Source organism: Arachis hypogaea, chromosome 10 (genome assembly GCF_003086295.3).
Source record: "Arachis hypogaea cultivar Tifrunner chromosome 10, arahy.Tifrunner.gnm2.J5K5, whole genome shotgun sequence".
NCBI lineage: Eukaryota > Viridiplantae > Streptophyta > Magnoliopsida > Fabales > Fabaceae > Arachis > Arachis hypogaea.
In genome coordinates, this window is record NC_092045.1 from 1,267,892 (window position 1) to 1,289,585 (window position 21,694).

At 33.3% G+C, this 21,694-nt stretch overlaps 4 protein-coding genes and 1 non-coding gene across 11 annotated transcripts; 3 read left to right on the forward strand and 2 right to left on the reverse strand.

Moving 5' to 3' along the window:
• The first annotated feature begins 1,510 nt into the window (after positions 1–1,510).
• Positions 1,511–7,946, forward strand: LOC112714435 (uncharacterized). Of its 7 annotated transcripts, none has more exons than XM_072204383.1 (17): positions 1,511–2,020; positions 2,137–2,246; positions 2,519–2,609; positions 2,719–2,834; positions 2,922–3,096; positions 3,473–3,617; positions 3,705–3,795; positions 4,129–4,187; positions 4,257–4,334; positions 4,741–4,824; positions 5,108–5,286; positions 5,756–5,884; positions 6,004–6,076; positions 6,344–6,429; positions 6,781–6,865; positions 7,287–7,406; positions 7,492–7,946. In XM_072204383.1, the coding sequence occupies exons 3-16, from the start codon at positions 2,584–2,586 to the stop codon at positions 7,305–7,307; spliced, it is 1,347 nt and encodes a 448-aa protein (XP_072060484.1). In that variant the 5' UTR covers positions 1,511–2,020; positions 2,137–2,246; positions 2,519–2,583; the 3' UTR covers positions 7,308–7,406; positions 7,492–7,946. The 7 variants fall into 7 exon arrangements, with proteins under 7 accessions (XP_072060484.1, XP_072060483.1, XP_072060482.1 ...); XM_072204382.1 differs by having other exon boundaries at positions 1,512–2,020; positions 2,708–2,834; positions 6,004–6,124; XM_072204381.1 differs by having other exon boundaries at positions 1,512–2,020; positions 2,708–2,834; positions 6,004–6,124; positions 7,290–7,406.
• On the reverse strand, positions 7,897–9,412 carry LOC112714437 (chaperonin-like RBCX protein 1, chloroplastic). The gene is made up of 6 exons (XM_025766033.3): positions 9,107–9,412; positions 8,909–9,003; positions 8,555–8,672; positions 8,405–8,421; positions 8,259–8,321; positions 7,897–8,142 (listed from the first exon to the last, which is right to left on the reverse strand). The coding sequence occupies exons 1-6, from the start codon at positions 9,267–9,269 to the stop codon at positions 8,068–8,070; spliced, it is 531 nt and encodes a 176-aa protein (XP_025621818.1). The 5' UTR covers positions 9,270–9,412; the 3' UTR covers positions 7,897–8,067.
• Positions 9,413–9,825: 413 nt separating this feature from the next.
• On the forward strand, positions 9,826–13,167 carry LOC112718422 (chitin elicitor receptor kinase 1-like). The gene is made up of 9 exons (XM_025770184.2): positions 9,826–9,836; positions 10,286–10,550; positions 10,639–10,728; positions 10,823–10,916; positions 11,013–11,164; positions 11,246–11,337; positions 12,233–12,371; positions 12,478–12,576; positions 13,093–13,167. The coding sequence occupies exons 1-9, from the start codon at positions 9,826–9,828 to the stop codon at positions 13,165–13,167; spliced, it is 1,017 nt and encodes a 338-aa protein (XP_025625969.2).
• Positions 13,168–13,596: 429 nt separating this feature from the next.
• Positions 13,597–13,670, forward strand: TRNAI-AAU (transfer RNA isoleucine (anticodon AAU)). Its single transcript has one exon. It is a non-coding gene; the product is annotated as a tRNA-Ile (tRNA).
• A 1,551-nt stretch (positions 13,671–15,221) lies between these two features.
• LOC112714438 (protein GRAVITROPIC IN THE LIGHT 1-like) lies at positions 15,222–17,208 on the reverse strand. Its single transcript, XM_025766034.3, has one exon. It carries the CDS (start codon positions 17,088–17,090, stop codon positions 15,708–15,710), a length of 1,383 nt encoding a protein of 460 aa, XP_025621819.1. The 5' UTR covers positions 17,091–17,208; the 3' UTR covers positions 15,222–15,707.
• Between the last annotated feature and the right edge of the window lie 4,486 nt (positions 17,209–21,694).

Consider the following 21,694-nt stretch of genomic DNA (forward strand, 5'->3'; position numbering starts at 1 on the left):
TATTTTAGTTATTAAATTAGAAATTAATAATAATATATAAAAGAAATAATATAGATAAAAAAAAAGAGACATAGAAAAAAAAAAGGAGAAAAATGCGAGATCTCCTTAATTAATTTTTAAAAGAAAAATTTTGATTTTAATTATATAAAAATATCATATGATATATTTTAATTGTAAAATTAATAATTAATAATATATAATGAATGAATATTAACTGCGTCAATCATCAATAAAATAATATAATAAAAATAATTTTTATATTTTTTAAATATATTACGAATAAATAAAATCATAAATTTAAGATGATTAATTAATACCAATTAAAGCTGAATTATTTCTAATTATTTTTCTCAACCTCCACTATAAAAATAGCTGCCTTGATAATTTTATCTTCAAAGTGCTCTGTGATAACGACTAGTTAAATCTTATTCTCGTCCTCAGACACGTCTAATAATTCTATACAAATATATCTCGTTATATAGAAAAAAAATGAGAAATCAAATTATGTCCACTTCTCTTATTGTTTTGTTTGTTGTTCTCTTTTTTGCTTCTGGTATGTACTACTAAGTAGCGTTGCTTATCATCTATTCATTCATGATTCATCCTTATCATGTGTTCTAGAATTTTTTTTTTTTTATAACAAATAATACTGTTTTATTGTTGCAGATGGTGGGTTAGTAGAGGCACAACGTCTAACTAAATGTCAAGCGAAAGAACCCATTGATGTATGCACTATTCCGCATTGTTCTTCAATTTGTGATCAGAAGTATTCAAGTAACTTGGGGGTTGCAAGTGGCCAGTGCTTGAGTAGAACTGTGTGCAATTGTATTTACAGCAGCGTCAACCCAGATTGCCATGCCAAAGATCATTTGATTTGATACAATCATTATTATGCCTTCCGCAGCTTCTTATGTATTATAATAAACAATTCACTGCTCTATACACCACAGCCTTGTATTAGAAGCATTTAATAAAAGAGCACATGCAGATTTATTTTAAAATATTTTATTTACTGGTATTATATAAATCGAATAACAAGCAATGATTAATTTATCGTGAATCAAAACTCTATTTAAGAATTTACAACTAGAGAATGGATTACGCATATACAAAGCAGAATTTAAAATTTTGACACTAATTTAAAGAACTAGTAAATTATCCGCTAAACTAATCCAACACACTTGAATTTGTGCCAATACATTTAATTCGAAACCCAAAACATCAATGGGCTCTGAGCGTAGAAGCCCCATTAGACGTTGCAGTAAGACCAAAATCAAAAAATAAAAAATTCAAATAGCTAGTAAGACTTCTTTGTTTTATTTTTCTTTGGTCAGAGTTGTTTCGTTTTGTATGTGTTATGTTTTGTTTTGTTCGTGTGTTTTCTCTTCTTTGGGCCTATGGCCCCTTATGTCATAAAAAAAGAACTCTTTAGTGCGCAAGAAAAAAAAAAAAAGAAAAGGTGCCGATCTGCAATTCCGCATAAGTACATCTGTTACTTTCTTCAACCGTTAATCCTCTCAAGTTTTAATTTGATTTTAGAGAATAAATGTGATCGTTTTACTTTTGAATAGTTTCTCTTTTATATTTATTTTTGATTTCACCTATGAAATCAATGATAAAAAATTATATTTTGTTCTCTAAAATGAAATTCAAAATTTAGAGGATTCAAATTCGGAGATGTTAATTGTGGTGTGGACCCCAAAGCAAATTAAAAAGATGTTGGGAATGGACTGCAATTGCAAGCAACGCCCAGATAAACGTGGGAACGAAAAATCACAAAAGGTTTTTATTGCAAAAATAAATGTTGTAAGAAAACAATCCGAAAGGGAAAAGGGAAAGGTGGCAGGTTAGTTAGTTTGAGATTTGGAAGCGCACCAAAACGCACGCATTTCTCGAAAGAAATAAATAGGGACTAAGAAGAGAGGAATCAATGAGCAAAAAAGCTTTGTCCATCTTGATGCGCGCCAGAATGAGGCCTAACAGTAATTCCAACCATTCTGTCTCTCCTTTCTCTCTAACCGTTAGTGATTTCAACTCTCAGTTTCTTTCTTTATTGCAGATTTTCGATTTCATGTTATTCGATTGTTTTCGGCTAGAATTTGATTCGTTTGTTTGTTTCTGATGAATGCACAACAGAACGCCGTGAAGCAAATGCAGCGGCACCGGAATTCCCGAGAAGGCCAATCAGCTGGAGGTGCTTCGAGAGAAGAAAATTCAGCTTCTAATGGCTCCGGCAGTTCTGAGAGGTTTCTAGTTTCATTATATCTCTGTATAATGCGTCGATCTATACTCTCATTAATAATTGATGATTTTTGTGTTGTTAAAGTTCTGAATATTTTAATGCATCTATTGTTTTATATGTAACAATTTCTATTAATACGTGTATAATTTGTGTTGTCGGATCCATCTATTTCTATAGTCGATCCTGCCTAGTTGCATGGACTTGTCAATGATCTAAGAAGATGTAGTAAAACTTATTGGTTTCATTTCGTTTCTGTTTATCTTTGCTTGGTTGTAGAGAGTTTATGCATGTCCGTGCCTCAATGGACTCTGCGGTATCAATGAACAAGACGGAATTTCTAGATGATGCGCTTAATAACTTCTCAGAGGTAAGTATGGTCTTAGGTTTCAGTGGTATGGAACTTTCTTTATGCAATTCTCTTAATATCATTGCTTATTCAATTTCCATAAGCTGACAATAATGTAGGGCTATTTTAGCTTCTCTCATGAAAACCGTCGCAAGTTGCTCCTACTCCTTGCTAGGGAGTATGATCTCAATAGGTCGCAGGTTCGTGAACTGATAAAACAGTACCTTGCACTTGAACTTCCTGCTGGTGAGTGATTTTGTGTGTGTAACTATTTGCATTATTGCTTTCATACTCGTGTTGTGAGAGAATCAATTGTGTGATATGGTTTTTCAGACAAAGCTCAAGTGAGTGAAGAAGAAGGCTTGTTTGCTTCTTTCTATCGCATTGAGCGAAACTTGAGGCATGCACTTAAGCCAGTTTATGAAGTCCTTTTTGAGCGCCTTAACACTCATCCTGGAGGGTTGAGGTTCTTGTCCATCCTTCGTGCTGATATCCTATGTATTCTCACGTAAGGTTATGGCTTATGCTGCATGATTTTGTTAGCAACTTTATTGTGTCTCTATTTCCTTTAATTTAGTTATCTCGAAATGACAGTAGGAGTAAATAAACAAATCTTTTTTGTATGCTGCTTCTATTAAATTTAGTGGATTCCATGTTAGAGAATTCAGTACTTCTTGTCCTACAAGCCTCTGCACAAGGCCTTTCTGGTAAAATCAATTTACAGTTCGTTTCATGTTTCCTGAAAACAATGCACCCCCCCCCCCCCCCAAAAAAATATATATATATATATATATATAGAGAGAGAGAGAGAGAGAGAGAAGATAAGGTTCTTCTCTGCTTTTCCAAAACTTTGAATATGATGAATCAATTCTTCCACTGTACAGAGAGGAAAATATTGCATCTCTGAGAGCATTAGATTCTTATTTACACGAGAAACTGAGTACGTGGCTTAGTCCTGCTACCTTAGAGCTTCACCAAATTACATGGGATGATCCTGCTTCTCTTCTGGAGAAAATTGTTGCATACGAAGTACCTTCTCCTTATCATTTCCTTGAATTTTCATTTAGTGCACCTCTTATCTTCCATTGTTTGCATAATCTTCAATATCTCGTGTAGGCTGTGCACCCTATCAGCAACCTTCTAGATCTAAAGAGAAGGCTAGGAATTGGCCGTCGTTGTTTTGGATATTTACATCCTGCAATTCCTGGTCAGCATTTCTTCTAGAACATTGGTTACTAAAGATAATTGTATACTTGGCTATATTGAATCCATCACTATTTGGCTTCTCTTCAATTTGGCTTCTCTTCACCTTAACCAGTTAGTGACAATAGGAGATATAACAATTATTGCTATTTGCTAACAAGGTGATTCTACATGAACAATACATGTGTTTCATTATTCTGATGACGAGTAAATTGAAAAACTAATATTTGCTGTTTTTGTTTTCTATAGGAAACAATTTTTACATGATTGCTTTGATGGTTTGTGACTTAATGAATTTCAGTGATTTGTGTGCTCTGGGTTTATGTTTTCTGCTCAGGTGAACCTCTAATTTTCATTGAAGTTGCACTGCTGAAGAATATTGCCCATTCTATTCAGGTAAATATTGTCTGGACCTAGCTAACTGCTCTTCAGTACTTGTGTAACCAAAAAATTTGTGTACCGCAGGACGTTCTGGAGGATAGTCCTCCTATACCTGAAAGTGAGGCCACCTGTGCACTATTCTACTCTATATCATCAACTCAGGTGCTTATATTAAAAATAGTGAAATATATGAGTAGTATTTATATTATGTTGAAGCTCAGTAGGATTTTTCCAGTGAAAGTGAGCTCTACTCTTGGGTATTTTGTCCAACTATTTATTTAATTCCCCATTTTGGTCCTTTGACTTGTTTTATTTATGTTTGAAAATTATAGCTGGCTACTTGTCTGTCTATACTGCTGTTAGTTTTCTTCCCCTGTAACAGTGGAAACGAAAAGACGAAAAAATTAATGCGAAAATGAAAACTGATAGAAAAATGATTTTTCTACTAAACTTCTAAGAAATCTGTTCTTAGCAACTTATGTCATCGGAACTAGACCTTCAAAAAACTCCCTAAAGAAAATAGTTGGACATAATTTTATTCCTTATTGGCATAGTTATGAATTTGCAGCCTGGCTTAGCAGGGATCAATCTAGGGAAGTTTCTTATCAAACGTGTTATAACGCTGGTGAAAAGAGAGATGCCACATATATCTGTAAGTATTTTACAAATATTGCAGATTAGTACAATTTCTGGTAAAATTATTTAAATCTTAGCCATTAAACTTTCTACCTTCTCTCAATGCTGCAGAATTCTGGACTCTTTTTTTCTTACTTTGTGTTACAATATGCAATTGCCAATAGTTGTTGTGCACATTTATGTTGTGAAAATTCTTTGGAAAAACCATTTCTTCTAGGATACTGCAATATCTTACCATATTAATATAATATTGTCATAACTTCCCACATCTAAGATTGCTGACCAATATTTTCTTGTAGACCTTTGCAACTCTCAGTCCCATCCCAGGATTCATGCAGTGGCTCTTGTCCAAATTGGCATGTCAAAAAAGGCTCGCTGAAGGAGACATGTCACAAACTCTTACTGAGGGATCCAATTTGACTTTCTATGAGAAGATACTTAAGCCAGAGGAGGAAGAAGCACTTATGAGTTTACCGAAGTAAGCTACATGCCGTTCTCATGTGGTTCTAAAGCTTACACTATTTGAAAATTTGAATTGTGCTATTTTTAGATGTTATTTGGCATCTCACCGGTTGTTTGGAAGTCTTGCATTAGCATAAAGAAAATTGTTCTGATAACTGCACTACATTTGTTCTGTGTTATTCTTGCTTTCTTTGTTTCTCCTCTTTTGACGGAATAATGGTAAGCAGACAATAGGTTCCTATATTTTGAAATCAAATAAGAATCTCACATGATTTTATATAATGAAAGATGTCATATTCCAACTCAATTAATTGATAATCATATTTGATCCTTTTCTCCATGTGTTGTGCTTGTAAATAGTCATGTCCATGCCATGGCTATTAGTGATACCAATTTCTGATTGTTACACACACTTTAGTAAGTGGTAACTTCTACTGGCTCCTCTCATCTATCTTTAGTGTGACTAACAGCATTATGAGTTTCAGGGATCTTGCAATGGGACAAACTGGTATGGAAATCATGTTCAACTTGCTTACTTCTACATCCTATAAGTGGATCCATTCGTCAGAACTTGTGTCAGTGTTAAAGTCCCCTTTGATGCGTTTATGTGCGAGGTATTGCAAGCAATATCGGAAATAAACAAGAGAATATTAAAGTTGCACTGAGCTAGACAGCTATGCATATATTTCATAATTTATGTTAAGCTGAACTTTTTATTCTTTTTGTATTATAGATACATTCTGCAAGAGAAGAAAAGAGGGAAGGCTTTGGACTCTGTAGCAAATTTTCACTTGCAAAATGGAGCGGTATGTCTTGCAAGTGTAATATACAGTCAATAAACTTCTCTGTTATTGGTAATGGCATCCACTTTGAAACCGATAGTTTCTGTGCAATGTTTGATGCTTTGCAATATGTTCAGACGTCTTGACTGGATTTCTTTTCATTAGAAACATTCTGAGTTATTTTCCTAGCATTTGTTTCTCTCTATAATTTGTATGCCGAAACTGGGAGATTTCATCTAGCAATTTTTTGTCCCATACCACAAGTAACTTAATCTTCTTAATATATTATAGATGGTTGAAAGAATAAACTGGATGGCAGACCGATCTGAAAACGGCCTTTCCCAAAGTGCGGGCATCATGGTCAACTATGTTTATAGGTACTGTCTCTTGTAAACGCTGGAGCTAGTTTTTCTGTTTTTGTTCTTATCCCAAGTGTACAAACCATTATATCTTTTCGCTATCAGGTAGTTGTTGGGTCTTGATAAATGTTTAGAAAATCTTGTTTGCTTAGCTGACAAATTTCCTGAAGTTCACCTTGGTTATTTTGGTGGAGTTGGGAAGAATCTTATCATTAGAAGGTGTAACAACTGTAATTGTCATTTCATGCTATTGTGGGACACTAATGTTATTAATCTCTTTAAAAGGATGGATTTGATAAGATGAATTCAATTTAATTTTCAATTCACATTATCAAATTTGAAGTATATGCTGATAATGCCTAATTGCAGATTGGGGCACATAGAAGAGTACGCTCATTCGTATTTCAGCAATGGGGAAATTCATGCCTCAAGTGATCTCCATCACTATGTTGAGGTAATGCCTTCTGCTGATCTGCTTAATCTCCATTCATGTTTGATGTGAGATATACATTTTTCACAAGAATAAATGACCATTTGTAACCATAAAAGATGAAAACACTGACATATGTACCCACACTAAATCGAAACTAAACTTGTACCCACGCAAAATGCCTTCTGTGTGACAAAAGTACCCTACGTGACACTCCAACCTTCCAAAGACAGGGTACTTTTGTCACATGGAGGACATCTTGCGTGGGTACAAGTTTAGTTTCGATTTAGTGTGGGTATATATGTCAGCGTTTTCATCTTTCATGAGTACAAATGGTCATTTATTCTTTTTCACAAATATCTTGTGCTTTTCTGGTACGGAAAGCAGAAACAAATGCATTTACTGCTATTATATACTTTAACCTTTTTGCTGTTATATACATCAGCAGAGTGACAAGAAACAATGAAATCTGCTTCCTCGGATTAAACTAGGAACGAATGCATTTAAATCTAGAAATGAGGAAGCCTGTATCCTCACATGATGATTTATGTAAAGATAATTAAAGGTACGCCATTGTACATCTAATACAATACTGCGGTAGGAAACTACTTGCAAAATTTTGATACATTTCTTTGTTCATACTGCCATAGATAATGACGGGGCAACTCTACATTGCAGAAGGCTATGATAAATGGTTCATGCTTGTCATAGCAAACGGCAAGCTATATAGTTCTCTTCACAAAGAAAAAACTCAAGCCATGTAGTAAACTATATGATGTATGTTCATATCAATATAACACTATACTGACAGCACGCACCATCTCGAGTGAACAGTGTGCTGCTGTTACCAATTTGGTGGTTTCAGATCATTAATGTAAAGTGTAACATAGGAAAATTGGTTAGATTCGAACTGGTCGAAGGGTTCAGCAGAATCTTGGTCACAGAAGGCATTTTTTTTTTGTCTTGGCTCTTCAAAAATGAAAAAGTTGATAAAGCAAAAGAGTATTAGGCTAAGGTTAATAATATATTTTGTTAGATTATCAATTAACACTATATGATCTAACTCGACATTAATTCATAATTTTGCTATTTCTCACGTATACAATTCATTTGAGAACCATGGATATAAGTTTTTTCTATTACACACACAGTTTATTTATGTTAACAATGTTCTGTCTCTTATTCCATAAGAGGCAATGAAGCTTGTACATTGTTGTTGGGACTATTCACTTCTCGGTTTCAACGGGAGTGGTTTCTACCACATAATCCATCATGAGCCTCGTGTTAGAGTCATCAACCATCTACAAGACAATAAAGGCAGGAACAGTCAGTTGCATTTATATATACGGCAAGTTAACTTAATTTTAGATTATCATCAACATTCTGAATACAATGAAAAAGTTATTGAATTACAAACCTTAACAGCTAAGCGCTTCAAGTTGTCCCATTCAAAATCATTTTTACAGTATGCGGATCGCACCTATAATAAATCATCATTTTATTTAGTACTCATCAAAAGTAGTTTGATAAGTGAAAATTGGACAAGTAATGTTCAGTACTCACTTCCATTATGCGTAGGGCTATTGTTGTATATAGAAGATCCATAAGACATTAGTTTGCAAGATTTTGTATGTTCAATCACAAAAAAAAAAAAAGTTTGAGGTTAGATATTGGCATTGATTAAGGATTAAGTAGCTCCGTAAATGTGGTTACCTAAGTTCTTATGTCTTGATGATTCTCTCATCATACTAGCACAGAATTTGTCCCCATCATTCAACGAGTGTCTACTCAAAAATTCCATTAGCTCTTCGTATGCTTCAGGGTTGTAGCTCTGCTCAGGCATTATTATAAAATTCAACACATGAGATTGTAATAAAAAAAACCTGACGAGTATGATATACTATAACAAAATTTAAACGTCTAAAGAGTGAAAACTTTTCCTTTTTTTTGGATGTATTTCTCATGACCGAAAGTATTTACTATCAACACAAGCTAAGCAAGAAGAACAAAAACAAAAACCAACAAAAGCTTAGCATAAAAGGCAAATTAAAAGAAGGAATTATCAACCTCAAGTTGAGCAGCAACAATTTTAACTGCAGTGTAGTTAAAGAAATTGTGGAGGTTATTAGCAGCCTTTTGTTCTGGTGAAGCTTCTCCGAATCCTGCATCTCACCATATATACAAATGGATCATTCCCTATTGGTATATACATAATATAGTATATATATAGAAAGAGGAAGAGCAGAGAGTTGTAATATAACTCACCAGGTACAAACATCTTACTGCACTGTAAGCGTGTGGATTGAGAGCTCCTTCTCTTGCAAGGCCAAAACGGGTAAACTTTGTTGCTGCTTGGCATTGATGAAGAGTAGGCATAATTAGAATTTGGAAGGTGAGGAAGTGCTAGAGTTGCATAATAAGATTCCATGGTTACTACTAAAGATTCTTAACTTTTGGTGTGGAACGAGGTTTGAGTTATGGGCTATTATGGCGTCTTCATAGGGAGAAAAAAATATCTACATGGTTCAATCCACGTAAGGAAATATCTTTGAGCTTCTGTTGAAAAGTGCCAAATTTTACATCCAAAGTGGAACCCACTATTCAGCTGTGAATTGGAGAACATCCAAGGGCTTGACACAAAGGATAAAAATGTCTTTTCATATTTTCAAGCAAAAATAATAGATTAGCACTTTTCTTATAGAATATTTGAGGGGGAATAAAGTGATTAATCATTAGTATATATTAATTACTATATTATAGACTGAAAACATATTTGTAACATATATATGTTTAAAAAAAAAAGAATTATTACTTATGGCTATGGGCGTTCAAAAGATCATGTCTCTACCAGGTTCATCTCATGATCAATTTACTCAACCTCAACTCTAACATAGTACCCTTTCTTAGCTTGTTTTTTTTTTTTCAATGCTCTAATGTTTCTCAAGCATTCATGCTTTATTTTAATTAATCATTCTGATGATACTATGGTTAATGAGTTAGTTAATCAAGTAGCATTATGATTGAATAGTATACTTACCAGAATATATGACAGATAAGTGTTTTAGCCTCAACTTTTTAGCCTTGTTTTATTCATGTAATGTAAGGTAGCGTTTGGTAGAGAGACAGAGATTGAAAAACTGAAACTGAGAGACAGAGACTAAAAGACAGAAACCGAAAAAAATTTCAGTATTCTGTTTGGTGTAAAGTGAGAGACAGAAATTGAAACAAGAATAAAACTCTAATTTAATTTGCAAAAAGGATAAAATTGGAATTAATTAATTGAAATGAGGGTATTTTAGATATAAAATGTTATTAAAATTTCAGTTTTCGTCTCTAAAAATTTCAATCCCTGTGTCCCTACTTTTTGGAGGTACTGAAATATTGAAATTTTAGAAACAGAGACATAAATTTTAGTACCAGTCTCTGAGCCAACAAGTGTCTCAGTCTCCCAATCTCTGTCCCAGTACCTCAAAACAAACGCTACCTAAAATACCAATCGAAAGAAACTTATTTAGGTTGTGGAAGCAGTTTGGGTAAGGGATCAAAATCTTCCACTGTGATTTTGCCAAGGTTGACCGGTATTACAATTGACAAGTCAGTGGAGTTCTCATATGAAGAGTTGGCCAAGGCTACCAATGGCTTTAGCATAGCTAACAAAATTGGTCAAGGTGGTTTTGGTTCTGTATACTATGCAGAACTTAGAAATGAGGTCTGTCACATGCTGTTTAAAATCTCTATAAAATCATAAGAATGTTTCCCTGGATTGAGATGCAATTCTATACTCATTTATTTTGCAGAAAGCGGCAATTAAGAGAATGGATATGCAAGCATCAAAAGAATTCCTTGCTGAACTCAAGGTTCTAACACACGTCCATCACTTGAACTTGGTATGAATGAATTTTTGCTTCATCTTATTCAAATTGCATTGTGAAGGATTCATAATTTTTAATGTATGTTTTCTTACATATGATATGCAGGTGCGTGCGTTTAATAGGATATTGTGTTGAAGGCTCCTTATTTTTGGTTTATGAATACATTGAGAATGGCAATCTAAGTCAACATTTGCATGGCTCAGGTAAAAGTAAAATTAATAAACAAGCACAATTCATTTCATGAACTCATAGTTTTGGTTTCAGTTTGGAGATTGTTAATTAATATAGTTGCTATATAGGGAGGGATTCATTATCATGGCCTATTAGAGTTCAAATTGCACTGGATTCAGCAAGAGGACTAGAATACATTCATGAAGATACAGTTCCTGTCTATATCCATAGAGATATCAAGTCAGCAAACATTTTGATAGATAAAAACTTTCGAGCAAAGGTTTGCGTGCGCTTATCACTGTTATTCTGCAACAGATTTGATCCAGAAAGTTGAATGCTGAGTTTACAACCTTTGTCACAGGTTGCAGATTTTGGTCTAACAAGATTGACTGAATATGGTAGCTCTTCATTACAAACAATACTTGTTGGTACATTTGGCTATATGCCTCCAGAGTAAGATTCTTACTTACCATATAATTTCCTTACCTATAGATTTTCCTGCTATGTTTCTTTCAATATGTTCTGTCTTTTGCTATGTGAATTTTAGTTTGATCCACTATCAGAATAAAATAGTTTTACACGTGTATCTAATTATGTAAGGTTACGTCAACAAAAATAACTACTTTTTATATTGATTGTGTAAATGATTTGCAAAAATATTTACATTGTTAGTACATTAAAATTAATCTTTTAGCAAGTAGGCCACTAAGACAAAAGTTTATTGATGTTATCCATATATTTCTCAATAGAGTAAAGTATAATTTTTGTTCCTAACATTTGGAGTAAATACTATTTGTGTTCCTAACGTTTAAATCGTCTTATTTGTATCTCTAATGTTTGTAAAAGTGATTCAATGTTATCTTGCCATCAATTATACATAATGAACGCTTTAATTTGAGTTTTAAAAATCTATTCTTGAAGTTAGAATACAAATATTTAGGATAAAATCGATGATCTACTCTAAAAAATAGCTCATCAAAAGTTGAAACTAATTCCTACAACATTTACATAATTCACTTTTCTAGGGACATAATTGAATATAAACACAAATAGTGGGTATAATATTGAAAAATATAATCTGATTTGTTAGTATAATTGATAATAGGATAATATTGAATCACTTTTATAAACGTTAGGAATACAAATAGGACGATTTAAACGTTAGTGACACAAATAGGACTTACCCCAAAAACGATACTTTACTCTTTCTCAATATATACTATACATTGGTAGTATTAATGGCTGCTTGATAATGGTGTTTGATTCACTTGGAGTTTCAAAATGTGTGTTAATAGTACAAAACATTTCTTAACTATATATATTGACCAAGTGCATACTTTTTATGCAGATATGCACAGTATGGTGAAGTTTCCCCCAAAATAGATGTATATGCTTTTGGTGTTGTTCTCTATGAACTCATATCCGGAAAGGAAGCTATTATCAAGACAAATGAGATTGTGACTGAATCAAAAGGGCTAGTTGCCTTGGTTTGTTTTTTCATTTTCCTTTTTCTTTTTGGTCTAATCATTATTTATAACTCATCACACATCCCACTCAATATATTTTCACCTTTTTTGTGGGAAAAAATTGCAGTTTGAAGAAATTCTTAGTCAACCAGACTCAAAAGAAGATCTTTTAAAATATGTTGACCCTAGACTTGGGGACAACTACCCTATTGACTCTGTATTTAAGGTGATTATTACTTGAACTTGTTTAATGAGGTTACTCATAGTATTTATTATATACATGTTTGATATTTCTCTTCACCCTCAAGCTATATAGAATTCTCAATTTTCTTAACACTAGCAATCTAGCATTATTCATGACATGAATATAATCTCCACTTGAATCTGTAAAATAAAAACAATATTATATAATATATATAAATATATCTTTAGATTTTATATAATCTTTTATTTGTCTTTAAAGATGCATAGCAATGAGATTCTTATCATGTTCAATTCTTATGATTCTACATTTAATGTTTTATTGTTGTATATATTCACTTTATATATACTTTTAGACTGCGTACCACACATAATCTATTAGACTTAACATTTTTTTTAATTTAGAAATCAGACATAAAGAGAAATTATGCTCCGAAGTACGAAATCATCATGCAGCTTCATATTGTACTTTATCTTATAGTAATTGTGAGTTTTTCTTCTTTTGTCATTGTGCAATGAAAATGCATTCTGTAATTCCAAGATAAGGAGGTGGAAAAGAGGAGGAGTTGGTGGTAGTAGTGATGATGACGACGACGATAACAAAAGAGAAATATGAAGAGAAAAGGATCGGAGGAGAATAAGAAGAGATAAGAATAAGAAGAGATACTAACAGTGGTGGTGACAACAATGATGATAACAAAAAAAATGATAAGGAAAAAAGAGGTGATGTATAAGAAGAAGTGCATGAACAAAAAATATATTATAGTAACTTGGTTGAACTTAATTAAATAAATGACTTGGATATAGATAATTAAATAAATGACTTGGATATAGAGTTTTTCGTTATTTTATAATAGTATAAATATTTTTGGTAATTTAGGGGACTAAAATATTAGTATGTGATTATTACGTATTAATTTGAAACAAATTTATGTATCTCTTTAAAGTATAAAATAAATAAATTTTTTAATAAAAATTGATAGCATATTTAAAAAAAACTGTCTATATCAAACACCATAATAATATTGATAATTAATAATCAACTGGCTTATTAGCTCAGTTGGTTAGAGCGTCGTGTTAATAATGCGAAGGTCCCAGGTTCGAGACCTGCATGGGCCATTCTAACTTTTTAATCCTGTCTTTCCAGTTTCCATTATTTATCAGGTTGTCTTCGAAACCTGCATTGAAGTTTACTAAGATATTAAATATATTCCTTTTTACATAAGGAAAAAAAGCATGTCCACTCTATTAATCATGTCTTCCCATGTGTTTATTTATCAGGTTGTCACTTGGGGAATCTACTTTGATTTGGTTACAATGATGAGAAAAACCAGTGGGAGATTTTTGCATAGGTGAATCGAACTAAGTTGCCTGGTAATTTGGATAATATCATAATAATTTTCAAAGAACAATGACAAGGAAGAGAAACTTTGATCATTGCATGCTCTGCATCTTGAGTCAGTGTCATTCATTGAAGAGTGTGATAACTCTGCTTCTAGTTGCTCACAGTCACAATAGTTGTTATCAATCATTCGAAATGAAAGCTATGGCAGCACATTGAAGAAAATGCTAAAATGGGTGTTCTCTGCTTTCCATGATAAGTAGCCCACAGAGTCAGAGAGATATTTACTAGGGGTTTGGTTACCTAGTTGAGAAATCACCAAAATAAAACTCACATGTAGGACTGTTTCTCAGTTATTTACTATGTCATCGTAAAACTGTTTTGTTTTGTTAGATAGATAATGACTTTTCTAAACAATGTGAACAATATGTTTTAGAATTGACCAAATCCTCAAATTATCTCCTAACCTATAACTTTAAGATAACCATCCAATTAACAATAATCAATATAATTATCTGCATACCTATTGAATTGAACATCTGACGTATTCATCGTTCACTGTTCACATTGTATAATATTCTCATTGTTTTCTATACTTTTCCATTGCAAAGATATATAATTAAATAAATTCAAGGTTTCAATGGAGTCTTAAATACATTATGATTACAAAGTACAAACCTTCTTTGTCTCTATACTCTGTCCATGTGCATGCCATCATTTGTTTGGAGAGAGTAGGATCAATTATTTCTCATAAGGGGCAATGTTTTCCAAACTAACAGTCAACTTCTTATTGCAAGCCACTTTATTATAAACAACTTGAATCTCTATCTACCTCTTTTATAACCCAAATAGAAACTGCAAGCTAACAGATTGTCACATGGAGTTGAACTTTACTAGAGGGTAAGCATTAAGCAAAGATGTTAATTGACTATGGTAATAATGGTAATTCGGAAATAATTATGAATTGTTAGATACACTTTACCTGTTCTAGGAAAGGTTTTAAGCATAAACCTTCTTGTTAATTAATTAGCTACAATATTCCTATGTTCAAACATAGAAAAGTTGTTGTGGTTTATTATTTCCTGTGAATTACATGAGATGAGAAAAATTGTTGATTCGGTCTTGTGATTGTACAAAGACATTAGCTAAAGGTTATAGCAGTACTTGTCCTAATAATGCATGTTAGATAGCAATCCCGTGAACTATAGTCAGAAACATCAGAACCTCCAAGTTATAACCCATCACCTGAAAAAAGAATGTGACATTTCCAAACATTGGTACTTGTCTTTGTCTACAAAGCCAACAACCTAACTAGTAACTACCCTCACTCATATGTGAGACCACTGTTTTATCTTATCTTTGGTTTAATCTAATCCTAATGCACTAATTAACATTGCTGTACTAATTATTGATAGTAAAACAATCATCAAAATATTCTCTCAAACTGCAACATTCTTATAAATCCATGTACCTTCCCTTCCCAACCACCTAGCCACCATCATGATCATGTCCCCTCTATTTGGCGCCAACCGCTTAATCATTATTTTGGCATAAGCAATAGTTTTAGCACTAGGATTTACTCAATTCAAACTTTCTCTGGCATATATCAAAATCAGAATAGTAATCTAAAGAGACTTGAGTGGTATGTACTAGAACAAAAGCTTGCCAAACATTACTCATTACTCATTACAATATACACTTGATATTGCTAATCATTTAAGCTACAAAGTAATGGCACCATACCATAAACAAATTTTTAAGAAAGTAAAAGAAAAAGAAACGAAATTTGACTTTTGAGACCAAATATATGCATTCTAACTCACTGGAGAAAGGTAAACCTGGCTCTGTATAACACTTTTTCCAATCATAAAACCTGGAACCACCGTGAAACCCACCCGAAGCTCGCCGGAATCGGAATCAGTAACTTCCTCTGAGGAGGTTGAAACTACTTGTTCTGCTTCACATTCCATGTAGGCCTCAGAGAATCTAGTGTTCTTCTTCACCTGAAAAATTCTGACATCTTCATCTAAAGAAAGTGCCAAACAGTGCAAACACCACACACGCTTTGCCATCTCCGCAAAAGCAACGAAGAAAGCTGAATCTGGGACACCACCATTGTTGAGTTTGAGTAGCTTCCTATGGTTAAGGTTTCCAAAGAAGGAACACTCCATTTTTTCATGAACCACATGAAGGTACTTGGATTTCAAGAATCTGGCAAACGATGAGTTTGGATCGTGTGCTGATAAGTAGTGTTTTGTGTTCAGAGATTTGTGCCTCTTGAAGCTTTCCAAGTAAAGGTTTCTGTTATGGTGTTTCTCAAGTGGTTCACTTGGAACATTGAAGCCTTCAAACATTGTCATGTTTACAAAGGATTCAAATGCGTAGCATTGATGGTTTTGTTTGATAAAAACTGTATCTGGTTGGATACATTTGGCTGCTAGTTCTAAATCCCAATTGGATGATTCCATTTCTTTGATCATCAACTTGGTGAAGCTCTTCATTGAGCTTAGAGTATGTTGAAGAAAATGGATGAAGTGTGTTGTGTTAAGTGCTGAGAGATGAAGATTCTCGAACTTTGATAATGAAGCACTTGAGTGTAGCTTCTTCTCAAGTGATTTGTTGAATGCAGTGCACTCATGAAGCTGTTTCTTCAGTGATGAGATTTCAGAATCTTTGGTATCAACCAAAGATTGGAGCTTTTGAATGGTGATTCCAAAGGTCTTCATTAGGCTTTGTTGTTCTTGAACCTCTGCAAGCATGAGAGTGACTTGTGGTGATGAAATGTTAAGTTCTTTCTTCAAGTACCTTTTCTTCAACTCAGAGATGGAAATGAGTTCATCAACAACAGCTTGATCAGCTTTCTGAATTGCTTCATTGTTGTAAGGTTGCTGAGCCATTTGCAGCTCTGCATAGGAAGCTTTAATGGTGGTGACACCAGCAAAGAGCCTTGCAATAAGAGCCTCCATAACAGCTCTTCTTCTTGTTCTTGCTTTGAATTCTTCATTTTTGTTCTTAGCTTGATGATGATGTGCTTTGGTTTCATGAGTAGTGAGGAAGAAAAGAGCATTGTTTGAAGCAAAATTGAGAGTAGTGAGCTTGTGGATTGTCTTGGAGAGTTTATTATTGCTTCTACCTTTGGTTACTGATTTGGTTGCAATGGTTTCCATCTCATGAAAATAATGCTTAGTTTGAAGCATGAGAATTAGAAGAAGAGATATCTATCAATCAATCTCTGTCTAACACAGTCAAATCAGACTCTATGGACTTGTCACTTGGGAGAGAAAATTTGGATTTTGGTTTGAAAATGCTCACAAATCTTTTTGACTAAACGTTGTAGCTAGTCATGTTTAATATATATAAATATATTGCAAGCACTGTCAATTATTATTTTGGAGTTAAAAATTAAGGAAAAGTTGCTTTTTTATATATATACGTTCACTCACGCATAGGGGGTGTCAAAATTCCCCGAATCGCGGGATTCCTGCGAGTACTGTTTCGAATAGAGATTTGAAGGCGAAAAATTTTTTTCGTGGAGATAAGAATGGGGATTAAAATTCTCCCAAAATAGGTACAGAGATCCGAACGAAAATCCTCGTTCTATCCCCGATAATTCTCTGAATTCTTGAATTTATTTAAATATCCTAAATTCATTTTTAATATAAATACTTTATAGTAATTTCACCTATTGAAAATCCTAACCCTATCTTATTGAATATCTTCCATTCTCTCCTACTACTCCATTTAGTGCCGTTTCAAAACCCCAATTCTCTAGAAAAGTTCAAAATTCCCAATCCCCCATAGTTATATCCACAGTTACAGCCATAACAACATACCCCCCTCACCAGTCATTATCAGCTACTCTTCCTGCTCATTACTTAATGCTTATCTTTTTATGGACTATAATTTGTTATGTTGTATTTTTTGACTTATAATCTTAAATAAAATATGTTTGTAATAATGTTTTGTAGTTTTTTTTAATATTTTACTATAATTTTCATATAAATTTAAGTTTTTTTTATACATTACTGTATATATTAAATGGTTCTTTAATTAGTGAGATTTATCAAAATGAGTGGCTAAAATGATATTAAAAAATATGGGTTGATACCTAATGTGAGAGAGTAGTCATCCTGGCCAAAAAAAAAAAACACATACTACTTTTTCGCAATTGAGAAATAAGAAATGCAAAAAAAGGATAAAAACGTTGTTTTTAGTATTCTGCAAAAAACTTTGGTCCATCTTAAAGAATTTAACCATTTTTAAAACCACATACAAATTTTTCAGCGATAAAGAATACAAATATAATCTCTTTTAAAATAAATAGTAAAGTACTTGATTACTTGGAGAAAGGAGTCATGTGGTAGGGTTATAGCAGAAGGAGTTTTGCAATTTACATGTAAGGCCATTAATTTTGTCCTTTCTTTTTTTTTATTTAATTTTCCCCCTCACCTTTTTGAAAATAATATATACTTGTAGACTTAGAATTATGCGGTGCTATACAGAAACATTATATGATCCGTGGGCCCTTTTATCATACGTGATTGATGGCTACAATATTGTTTTGGACAAAAATGTGGAATATGAAATTTGCATAACATGAGCCTCAGATACATTATTAAATTATACAACCTAGCTATTTGAGTTTTTGTTGCTTCATTATCAAGTTCCATGCGATCTATTATTTTTCTCTTGGGACCCATTTCCACATTCCATACACGCTTTCTGCAATAATATGTTCCACAGATCGCAACAATTAATTAGATCTGCCGAATACATACATATACTTCATTACTATGATAGCATTGCCATATCTTCTTAAGCACACAACCTTATTAGATACTATATTAAAGTAACAAACTATAATTTGTATTAGTATTAGATTCAATCTTTGGCATGCACTTTCATGCGTAAGTACTAAGTACTGTCAATAACTCTGAATTATGCCGTTAATTAACTGTGCAGTGAAGTCTATCTCAAGCTTAATAATTTCCACTGTTATAGGATTTATATATCATTTATCTATTTAACTACTACGTCAGATAATAATAAAAAAGGTTTCCATATAAAATATTTAATTTGTTGGCCTTGTCTATCTATCAACAGTTAAACACCAAATCTTATGATTGATGCATATATACATCCCATGATTAGCAATATCTTGAATTATAGAAGTCCTATAATAATATAATATTATTATAATATAAACACTTGAAAATCCCATTATCTTTGATTGTACCATGATTATTATTATTGTATCGTATTGATTGGGAAAATTTAAAATATTTATTTTTTATAGCGCTCAAATTCGACCGACCATCTTAACAATTAATAAAATAAAAGATTCTAAAGTTCTAAAAATCAAACCGAGTATTAAACCGTTTTAATTATTGATTTAATAATTTATTAGTTCGAGTGTAATTCAATCGAAATATTTTTTTTATAATAAAATAATAAATAAAACATGATATATGTTGATACCCAGCTCTTAAACAACTGTGATTTATATTAAGAAAAAAGTTTTGGCTTCTTGCACAATAACAAATAAAACCGCCCAAAAGAAATGATACCAAGGAGCCCCATAATCACTGATCAGTTAGTTAATCACTACCTATTAATCAAGTTACTATTATTTACAAGACTTAAATCAAAGCTTTACTAGGATAACCAGAAACAAACTCTTAGCTCCACAATATGATAGGAACTCTGAATTCTCCTGATCCTCCATAGTACTTTTGCTACCACTAAGAGTGGATATCATTTTTAGGTCACCGTCTCTTCTCAATTTACCAAGGACTAGAAGCTAGAACAGAGGAGAGCTGGCGGGAACAGTGACTGGCAAGATAGTGGCTGACATGGTGGTACAGAGCTGGCGTCGGCAGGAAGTGGCTGCGTGACGAAGGCAGCAGGCGAGACTGGCGATGGTAGTTTCCATTTTCGAAGCTCAAACGACAGTGGCTGGACGTTGGCTGGATAGATGTTGCACTGGTGGGTTCGAAGGTCGAAGTTGCGACGGCGGCGATGGGTGGACGAAAGTTACGCCGGTGGCTTCAATGACGGTGAGATGAAGGAGAACTGGAGAAGTGGGGGAGTGCTACTTCTCGTTCTGCTTCTGTCTGTTGTGGAACTGGAGAATAAAGGAGTAATGGTTAGGGTTGGAAAAGGTAGACGCCGCAGTTTTTGAAAATTTTTTAAAAACCGACTAGGTCACGGTTTAATTCGACCGACCGAATTTCGATCGATTCGATAGTTCTTTTCTATTTCTTAATTTTGATTTCTATTCGAACCGTATTTAACAGCAGTTCATGATTTAGTCAGTTTAAAGTGATTTTTAGAACTTTGGTTAAATTCTAAAATGAGAGGTATGATTTTAGTATTTTCAATAATAATATAGAATTACTAGCTACAACAGTATATTTGCGATATATTGCCATTGTTGTGTTTCCATAATTGATGCATATGTATTATGTATTAAAAATAATAAATTCAAATAGTTTAAATTAATTTTATTTAGTATTTATTTATTATAAATATATTAAATAAAATTAAAAATAACAAATTTTTATAATTTTTAGTTAATATTTTTTAATTATTAATTTAAAATTATAATATTTTGACGGTATTTATGATTAAAAGTAATTTAAAATAAATAAAAAAATTTAAAAAAATTAATATTAGCTAAAAAATATTAATTACTTAACCTTACTCTTTTTGAAAAAATATGAATTTAATTGAGGCCACCTTACTTTTTGCTATGTACATTATTAAAAGACCCAATAACACTTTCTACATGCGAATAAAGAGTTAATAGTCAAATTCGTCTCTAATTCGTCCCCAAAAGATAACCAAAAGATAAAATTAATCAAATTCGTCCTCGAAAGATAACCAACATGATCGCACTAGTCCTTCCGTCATCTCCTGCGCTAAGGTGGCTAACGTTCGTTGATATGGCCTGTTAACTGTCAAGGTGGCACTCGCTTAGTGTACCCTTTTATTGTTGATAAGATAAGTTCATTAGATCAATTCAAATCAGTCCCTAAATCCATAAATCCTAATCCCAAATTAGCATTGACGGCCTTCACTCTTCTCTTCTTCTTTTTTGTTGTTTCAGCCATGACCAGCAGAAGCAGCAAAACCACCAGAACATCATCAGCGCCAAGTAAGTTCATAATAGTACATTTCAACATCACATGACACTCTCTCTACTTCTGTTTTCAGCTCTGACTAACTGTTTAACTTCGTTTTCTGGGTTCAGGTTTTGGAGTAGTAGCAAGACACGTGCAACCTCACATGGAAGAGAAGGAAAAAAGGGCAACAGCGGGAGATGAGAAGAGGTCGAGGGGTCCAAGGTTGTGGCCGCCATCGTGCAGGTCAAAGTACGGGTGGTGCAACCCATGCGAACCAATTCACGTGTCGGTCCAACCGCGCATGATCATACGGCTTGAGTACTACCCAGAAGCGTGGCGTTGCAAGTGTGGGAACAAGTTTTTTATGCCTTGATCACTCATCATTCACACGACCATCATCATCATAATCATATATTAACCTTGTTGCCAAAGCAGAACAGAAAAAGACATTGCTGGCACCTATCTTAATGTTCTGATTTCATACATAAACTCTCTGTGGCTTGAGAAGAGGATTTAATATAGCTATAGTTTGAATTAATTGCTCCAAGAACAACTATAGAAGTGAAAGGAAGAGGGAGACGGAAGTGAGAGGAAGAGGGACGACAGTACTAAGCCAGCCAATTATTGAATTTGGGATTAGAGAGGGTATATTAAAGGAGTGCCACGCTGACAGTTAA